We start from the raw sequence: 9,275 nt of genomic DNA, 5'->3' as shown, positions 1-9,275 counted from the left end.
CAGCTGAACAAGATGGGTTGATGGTAAGACTGTGGTTCTTTACACACTTGTCTGAGGACTAGGGTTGCCAGCTTCAAGTTGGGAAATTCCTGGAGATCTGGGGGGGGGGTGAAACTTGGAGAAAGTGGGTTTAGGGAGGGAGAGGACCTTGGCATGGCATAATTCTATAGAGTCCACCTCCCAAAGTAGCCATTTTCTCCAGGTGAACTGATCTCTATTGCCTGGAGACCAGTTGTAATTCCGGGAGATCTCCAGCCACGACCTGGAGGCTGGCAACCCTGATGAGGACACCTCTCCCCTAGACACAGCAAACTGCAGGGTTTACTTCTGAGCAACCTGCGAGTGGATCGGGCGGCAATGCTTTTTGCAAAGGGGGGTGGGGTGAGCGTGCGCACTCCCCCACTCTGGAATCCTCTCCCACCCGCGGATCCCAAATGCTCCGGCTTTCAGAATCTCCTTATATGGACACCAGAATGTCTGACGTCACCCTAAACTGGGAAAACCGGCGGTGGTGCAACCAAACTCCTTTTGGGCTGGAGAGTAGGGAAAGGGGGGAGGAGAAAAGGGAGTTGGAATGCAGACAGACACGGGCGTTCCGCCAATGAAAGTGACGGCTCTTGCTCTCTGATTGGCTGGAAAGGTAGCATGGGAAGGAGAGGGTGGCTCTGGCTGAGGCTGCGGAAGGTATGCGAAAAGGGTTGGGAATGGGTTTGGCTGCACCGGCTGAAAGCCGCCGCCTGGCTGCAGAGGGGCGTCAGTTCGATCCGGGCAGGCAGCGCTGCCGGGGAAGGAGTTTGGAGGACGCCGCGTTCGAGTCCCGGTGCCGCTGGATTTTTTTTAATTAGTAATTTTTACGCAACGGGTTTTTTTTTTTTTGCACTGCCCCCTTTCAAGCCTCGGGCACTGCTCCGAATCAGCCCCGGCCAGTGTCCTCCGAAGCCAGGCTCCCACTTGTGGAAGTTCTTCCCACCCTCTCTTCTTTGCAGCGCGGAACTCAGCGGCCGCTCGCCTGCCCGCAACCATGCCTGTCTTCCACACCCGCACGATCGAGAGTATCCTGGAGCCGGTGGCGCAGCAGATCTCCCACCTGGTCATTATGCACGAGGAGGGCGAGGTGGACGGCAAGGCCATCCCGGACCTCACCGCTCCCGTGGCCGCTGTGCAAGCCGCCGTCAGCAACCTGGTCCGGGTAAGCGCAGCGGGGGCGGTCGGCGAGGGTCCGCGTGCCGTGCGGAGCAGAAGGCTGGCAGGGGGGAAAAATCACCCCCTCTTCCAGTTTGCAAAGACTAGATCGAGCACTGGAGAAACTTCGGTCGGACCCTTTAAAAGGGGGTCTTCGGAAGCGCGGGCGGGGGGATCGAAGCGTTTGCATTCAGCCCCTCGGTTGCCCCGCTGAGCTGGAGGGCAGGATCGCCTGTCATTTCCCAGTTCCGGAGGGGCCGGAGCCTTCCTCCCTCCCGTCCCCGACAAAGTCAGCGAGCAACAATTCCCAGCCCAACTTCCTGACAGTTTTCCTTTTCTGGCTCTCCCCTCCGCGTTGTCGAACTCCTTCAGTTGCCTGAAAAGTTCCATTGTGGTCTCCAGGATCTCTCTCTGTCTGTCTTTTAAAGCTCAAACGTGTTTTCCCATCGAGTTAAAAAAAAAGTTCTGCCCTTGTGGCTTCCTTAGATGTAAGGCTCCAGGTGTCCCAACATTTTCAGTGCAATCCTAAACAGAGTTATACCGCTCCAAGCCCACTGAAATCAATGGGTTTAGACTGGAGTAACTCTGTTTAGGATTGCACTGTGTGTGTGTCCTGTTTTTTTCTGAGCTACCGTTATGGTTTTGGTCTGCGGGGACTTCTGGTCTTGGCATCCCTTTACCTTCTGCCTTCCAGTTTTTCCTTCCTATCTGCTGGAGGCATGCTGTGAGTAGAACAACTGCAGCAAAAAGCACAGAAGCCCAGAAGTTTTGGAGAGTCACCGCCTCCCCCCCCGTCCGAGAGAGGTGCAGAACAGACCTGACCCCCCCCCCCCGACCTTTCTCACTTCACTTAAGCTGTGCTCGGGTGGTTCTGGGCCACTTATTTTTATTTAAGTCCATTTATATCCTGTTCAATGTCAACTCAGCCTTGCTTGTTCTCTCATGCAAATGTTGTAGAGAAATATGCCACAAGCTATGAAATCTGGAAGTCGATGGTGTATGCGCTGCTAATTTGTTCGCTAGCCCCAAATGCAACAACTGGCTCTCACCCCGGAGTACCCAGATCTGTTTTTATTAAATTATTCATTCTACCTAAATGACAGGGCCGTGGCTGCAGCAGAAGTTTCTGTTCTTCACAGGGTCTAAAATAGCTGGAGGATGCATCATTCATTTTTTCCTTTTGTGTTCTGTCATTAAAATGGATCCTTTTAAACCTTTTATTTTGCATGTTCACAGTTTGGCTCTGAAAGTGTTTGTACGGGGGGGGGAGAAATTTAAGTTGCTTGCTTTTTTTTTAAAGCTTGTATAAAGTTGGTGGCACTTTAAGGTTGGTTGTTTCTGATCAGATGCTAGGGTTGTGTTTTAGGCAGGGCTTTTTTTCAGCGGGGACGGGGTGGAACGGAGTTCCGGAACCTCTTGAAAATGATCACATGGCTGGTGGCCCCGCCCCCTGATCTCCAGACAGAGGGGAGTTTAGATTGCCCTCCATGCAATCGAAACTCCCCTCTGTCTGGAGATCAGGGGGCGGGGCCACAGCCATGTGATCATTTTCGCCAAGGGCAATTTAAACTTTTAAAACCTTTCCCCTTGTTCCAGCTGACCCAAAGTGACGTCATTGGTCCTGGGAACGTGTGCACACTTTGTGCGCGCATATGTGGTATCAGGGGCACCACCTCCTGCCAAGAGTTGCCCCCTGTGCTGGCAACCCACTGAGTTCCACCACCTCTTTTCCCTGAAAAAAAAGCCCTGGTTTTAGGGATGTGTGTTCAGCCCCCGATATGAAACATGACTCAGGGCCAAGCTACAAGTGACGAATGACACTTGAACGGCAAGTGGATTGAGTGGAGAGCAAGTGAACAGGGAGAAATACACTTGCCGTTCAAGTGTCATTCGTCACTTGTAGCTTGGCCCCCAGTGTTGTCGTTTTTTAAGGGCTAACGTGTCCCAGAGACAGCCCCTTGGCACAGGTTTGGTCCCCCACTGTGATATATCTTAGCAATTTAAGGTGGGAGATAAAAGAAAGATCGACATGATAGGGCCTCCCTCCATAGTATAACAAGGTGCAAATAGTTGCTTTTGTTTTTATCATATCCAGTTTGCCTTTTCCTCTGATCTACAGTTTTAGTGAGGATTTGGTGCCCTGGATATCTAAGACTGGGTTCTTTGGATAGTTGATTTATTGATTTATTTTATTTATGTCATTTATAGTTTTTCCTTTCTCACTGAGACTCAAGGCGGATTACACAGTATGAGATTAGTACAATCAGAAAGGTAAAGGTAGTCAGTCCCCTGTGCAAGCACTGAGTCATTACTGACCCATGGGGGGACGTCGCATCATGACATTTTCTTGGCAGACTTCTGTTATGGGGTGGTTTGCCATTGCCTTCCCCAGTTATCTACACAGTGTATCAAGCACATTGATACATTGATCAGTATCAAGTACATTGATACAATCAGTATCAAGTACATTTCCATACAGTATCAAGGACATTTCTGTAAACAATGCCATAGGGTCAATAGATACAAGTTTAAAAAGACATAGTGTTAGCAAGAATCCAATACGAAGTAGAAGAAAATACTGGAACAGAACATAATCACTTCTAAGATTGACATTAGACAACATAAAGCACGGGTAATACATAGGAGTACATATTTAAAGCAACAGATAATATATAAGGCAACAAAGTGGTGAAGTCTACGGTCCCCAACTCATTAGCGAAATAAATTGCTGTCCTCTAATGGTGTTCTTATCCGGCTTGCATCACTCCAGCTGGGCTGGCCCTTGGAAAAACCATGGCATCTGTGCCCCTTAGAACAGCGAGCTTCTGAGACTTCAGATCTTACCTCTGCCACAACTTGTCAGTGGCCATGAGGCTAAACTAGATGTGATGGGAAGGGAGAAGCCACACATGACTCCCCGTTTACATATAAGGTGAGTAGTTCAGCAACAGTGAAGTGCATGAATTGGGATGGGGCACTACACCTTGCCTCCCATTACTTTACCTGCTGCACTCTTTTACTTTTTTCTTCCAGCCCAAGCTGGAATGGCAAGACATGTGAATACCTGGATTTCCCATCTCTCCACCCACCCCATGTCCATTTTAGCCATTACAATAGGGTCAGCCCTCTTATTAGCATAGATAGTGCTGGATCTACTTTACTAGGCTGTTGTAAGGAATACACCAATGAAGAATTTAATGTTTTATACAGTCTGAGCTGTTACTGTACTGAAGCTAGGATCCAGCTTTAACTTGTACTAAGCTCAAAAATTCTTGCATATAGACTTCTTGTGAACAGTAATGGAGCATTTTAACCTCTCCTTAAAAGTGTTTCCCAGATATTATAGGTAATGCTTCAAGGCAGAAGACGACATTTATTATTTAGAATGGCTGAAATGTTAGATGCAGGACTTTGTTCAGAGGTGACGGTAGTTGACAGAAAATAAAATTCCATCAGCTATAATGGATAGGTAACTTAGAAATTTTGTGGCATATAAAACATTACACGAAGTTACAATTTCGTTTAGAATGTTTCATCGGAGTAATCCTGCCAGATTTACAGTGCAATCCTAAACAGTTACAACTTTCGGATTGTACTGTTAAAGTGTCTGTGTTTTTAAGTTCTCTCTGAAACAGTTCTCTTCACAAGAGCTTATGATATAGCAAGAGAATGGGGGGCCAGTCTGCATTTTTTTCCATTCATTTCCCCCCTCAATGTAGATGATAATATTTGAGAGTTCTTGGCATCATTTGGGATGTGTTTATTCAGTGATTTAGTACTGTGTGTATTGTGTAAGATGTACAAATCACCCAGTCAGTGGCTTATTTCACTGATAGTCAAGTAGATTGACAGCCGATAAATGGAGGTGAGAGATTATTTTCTTGGGGGGATATGATAAGGAGCCACATGGTCACAGAATTATAGGACTGGTTAACTGTATTTTTTATTTGTAAACACATTGGGTAGAAGTAGATCCCAGAGCACCATTATAAGGAAATAGCACCCCCTCCCATTTGTGTGCACAGAAAGGTGTGAGATAGGATTGTATGCCTATGTGTGTGGGGCAGAACTGAATCCAGGTCATTAACTTTTTGAACTTCAAACAGCTGAGACTACTGAGTTCACAATTGCCAGCTAGTTTTTGAGTGCGAATGACTTGAAGAATTCACATTGAATATTCAGGAGATTGTTCGCAGAAGTTTTACAGTATGTAGTAATTCCAGAGGAGCAGCAGAGTTAATCACAGCAAAAATAAAGAGTTTTGTGGTATTTTAAAATCTTAACAATATTTTATTTCAGTAGCTTTCTTGCATTAGAACCAACACAACTCTATACTAGAACATGTGTTGTCTAAACTGTTTTAATGCTATGCTTAATTTAGTGGCTCATTTTAAGTACTTTTCAATTCTCTGCTTGCAAGATTTTAAAATGTACACTAGCCTTTGACTGGAACGAAAGACAGTTCATTTAAAAAACAAACAAGGTACCTGTCTCTTTAAGGGTACCCAGGTCTTTGCTGTTGAATGCTGCTTCTTTATTTCAGTATAACATGGAGATGGTTTCAGGACATAATGGTTGCCTGGGGCAAGTCTTTGACTATAAGCAACTGGAAGAAAACTTAATCACTCAAATTGTCTCTGTGCAACAGCTGAGATAATCCAGTCTCCAACGGAAGTGGGAAAGGGTGAGGTCTTCCATGAGTTGTAAAGAAAGAACTGTTTTAGACTTGCGCTCCTGGGACGCTGACCTGGGAGGAGGTTTCAGCTTTTAGTGCTCTGTGATTTGCCTTAGAGGCACTTTTCTTCCTAGCCCAGTGTCAGGCACCATGGAAAGGGTTTGAACAAGATCTCTGCCAGTCTAAGCCAAGTGGCTTACACATAAGACAGCAAAACCACCTGCCGCATTCTGCACACAGAGACGTCAGCTGAGCTGCAGTTTCCCTCCTGGTCTGGTGCAGCTTGACTGAAGTCCAAGGAACTGAGCAAAAGTCTCAGGCATAGGTGGCAATGAGGGTGGTGGTGATGGTATGGGCTTTATTTTTTTTAAACTTCATTTTACTCCCCCAGGCCTTGGCCACATTACTGCTATCCCACTATGAAGAGAATGGGGTGTATTTCCTAGGCACAGAGTATAGATACTAAGACCAAGGGATAACAGGAACCAAATATAACAACTATTATGAAATACTTAAAAAGAATTATATGAATATGTTATTGGACATTTGTTATGGCACACCTGATTGTTGTCTTTAGTGTTACCAGAAGTAAGGAATCCAGAACTCTTTGTGTTACTTGTCCAGCACAACCCCCAATAGAATTCAGACAGCCATTTTCCTTTTCTATATCCTCCACCTCAAACTACCACTCACAGCCTCTTACTTGTGTAAGAAGGGGATCAGGTCAAGATTAGACATGGTTCTGGCAGGATGATGACATCATTAGAAAGGAGCACTCGCGCCTGGGCTAATTCTGTAACATTTGGCCTAAAGCATACCTATGTTTGGGGCAGAAGTGTTAAAAGAATCAGCCCTGGTGCAACACTATTGCTTCCGGGTTGTGCTGGAAGTGATGTCATTGACTAGGCCCATGTGCATCCATTTGTCCCCATCCTGCCTCCTCCTGCCAGTCAGTTGGCATAAATTACAGGGAGATTGCCTGGCATCAGTGGGCACCTAGCAAGGCTACACCCGGTTTGTATCTCATATTGGAAATGGGCTAGAAGAAAATTCCTGGGGACAACAGAACATGAGGCAGTGACGATGACCAACTGCAAAGGTTATACCAAGGGATGTCAAAAATGTCCCATCTTTCTAATAGAGACTTAATGTGTGGATAGGGGAAGCAGAACTTTTTTGTGTGGCAAAGAGGTAAATAGCATACTACTAAGCTTCTAATAAAGAAACAGGACTCTTTTTTTCATCCAGGCAGTTGGTAGCCCTTATTTATGCCCGAATGGGGCGGATGCATGAACAGCAAATGAAAATGCTCCCATCTCATCTGGTCTGGCTGTGAGAGACATTGTCACTAAATAAGGGCAGCATAACAGTGTACCAAATAATTCATAATCCCAGTCCCTACAAGACTTTTACTTAAGAAACTTCTCTGTAACTTTTAACAACCTTAGGGGTTTCCATCTCTACTTTCCTCTGTTATTTCCCGCCTTTTAACTCCATGGTCTGGTGAGGCCAAAATATTTCAAAGATCCTAACCCTGGTCAGGAATGCTCCACAGGCTTGCGTTTTCCTTCACTCTGTCTGCTCCCCTCCAATTCCTTGTCCTTTCCTGTTCGGGGCAAAGTAAGGAAGAGTGTTTGGAATACAATCCAGTGTCTACTTTGAGCCACTGCTAATTAACAGGTATGAGAAATTTTCTGCATTGAAACTGTCCTGTGGGTTAGATGTAGGGTACAGCGGAGAGCGTCCTTTTTGGTTTGGGTCACTCATTCATGTGCTGTAATATTGCTCTGCAAAACTAGCTGTTGTCAGGAAGCAAGCTAAAAATAAACTTGGTAATATTGAGAAGCTGTTAGTCATAAATTGTGACTTTAAAATTGTAGCCAACAAATTGCTGTGTGAGTATACACATTCCCATTAAGTTCTACATTCATACTGATTTCCGTTTAACCTGCTCTGAAGTACAAGGTGCTGGTGCAGCCAGTACACAAGCCACTCCTTAACTGTGATTAGGGGGATCGAAAACAGGTTTCAGGGTTGCAATCTCCCTGCCCTCAGAGCACGAATTCTCTCTGCTGACTAGAGTTGCCAGCTTCCAGGTAGTGGCTGGAGATCTCCTGGAATTACAACGGGTCTCCAGGCCACAGAGATCAGTTCACCTGGAGAAAATGGCTACTTTTGGGGGTGGACTCTACGGCATTATGCCATGCCAAGGTCCTTTCCCTCCCCAAACCCCACTTTCTCCAGGTTTCACCTCCCAGATCTCCAGGAATTTTCTAAGTTGGAGCTGGCAACCCTACTGCTGACCTTAACTGTAGCTAAAAATTTGTTTCAGCAGTGCCTTTTAACCATGATGAACGTTAACCAGATTCCATTTTAATCAGGGATTGCTAGCCAGTTTTATATTCTCTGCTTCACAAGCCTGTTAGTATATCTTCATATATATACCCCCCACCCCCCGCTCGATCATAGGCTGATCATACTTTACCAGGGAGGTTAATTTACTTGTAATCATGCCCTTCATGAGAAATCCTTATTTGAGCTGTAGCTTTGGAAATTAGCAACAGTGCTTCAGTCTTTCACATCTGTTGTAAAACCAAGGAGCCAGTGTCCTTGCAGTTCCACTGATAATCAAATTAGCCTTGCATCAAATAATGTTTGGTTTAAACCCCAAATGAAGAGGGTTGAAGATGAATATATTGGCCTGGAAACCTTAGCAGTTATTCATAAACGTTAACTTTTTAGATCGTTCTTTTTCCTGGGGTACTTTGCCCCCAGTGCAGCTTAACAAACAGAATGTGTATGTTATGGTGGTGGTTATGTTGAACAGTAATATATCCTAAACTACACAATTACATTTCCTCCATTCATTTGCGTTTAACATATCCATGCTTTTCAAGCACACACATTGCATATTGAACTGGAGTTATACTTTAAGAACTGCTGTGTGAAGTGTTCAGGCATGGTAGGCTGCTATAGCATGATGTGTGAGACGCATCTTGCATGATGTATTTTAGGTTGCAGAATGGGAGAGGGACAGATCTAATGGGATGCCATCTGCTGCGAGGTTATCTTGAGCTATCATGCTTCTGTTCATTTAAATGGCATTCACCCAGGAGGAAATCCCAGCAGGTGTGGCCTGCAGTAATTATTGGGAAGAGAGTGCTATTTGAAGGTTGTTGTGGATTTTCCGGGCTGTATCACCGTGGTCTTGGCATTGTAGTTCCTGACGTTTCACCAGCAGCTGTGACTGGCATCTTCAGAGGTGTAGCACCAAAAGACAGAGATCTCTCAGTGTCAAACTGTGGAGAAGATGTTAGCAGGTAATTTATATCTACTCAGGAAGGTGGGTTTGGGTTGCGACCATGGCGATAAGGCCTGTAAAATCCACAACAACCATTGTTCTCCGGCCGTGAAAGCC

General features: G+C 45.5%; 1 protein-coding gene across 1 annotated transcript in view; it reads left to right on the top strand.

The window, feature by feature from the left end:
* Positions 1–763: 763 nt before the first annotated feature.
* Positions 764–9,275, top strand: part of VCL (vinculin) — a 107,668-nt gene continuing 99,156 nt past the window's right edge. Inside the window, 1 exon segment of the mRNA XM_054983459.1 lies at positions 764–1,189. Coding sequence (XP_054839434.1) covers positions 1,022–1,189 — 168 coding nt within the window. The 5' untranslated portion in view covers positions 764–1,021.

This window comes from Eublepharis macularius, chromosome 6 (genome assembly GCF_028583425.1).
Source record: "Eublepharis macularius isolate TG4126 chromosome 6, MPM_Emac_v1.0, whole genome shotgun sequence".
Classification (NCBI taxonomy): domain Eukaryota; kingdom Metazoa; phylum Chordata; class Lepidosauria; order Squamata; family Eublepharidae; genus Eublepharis; species Eublepharis macularius.
This window is presented reverse-complemented; position numbering and strand designations above follow the sequence as displayed.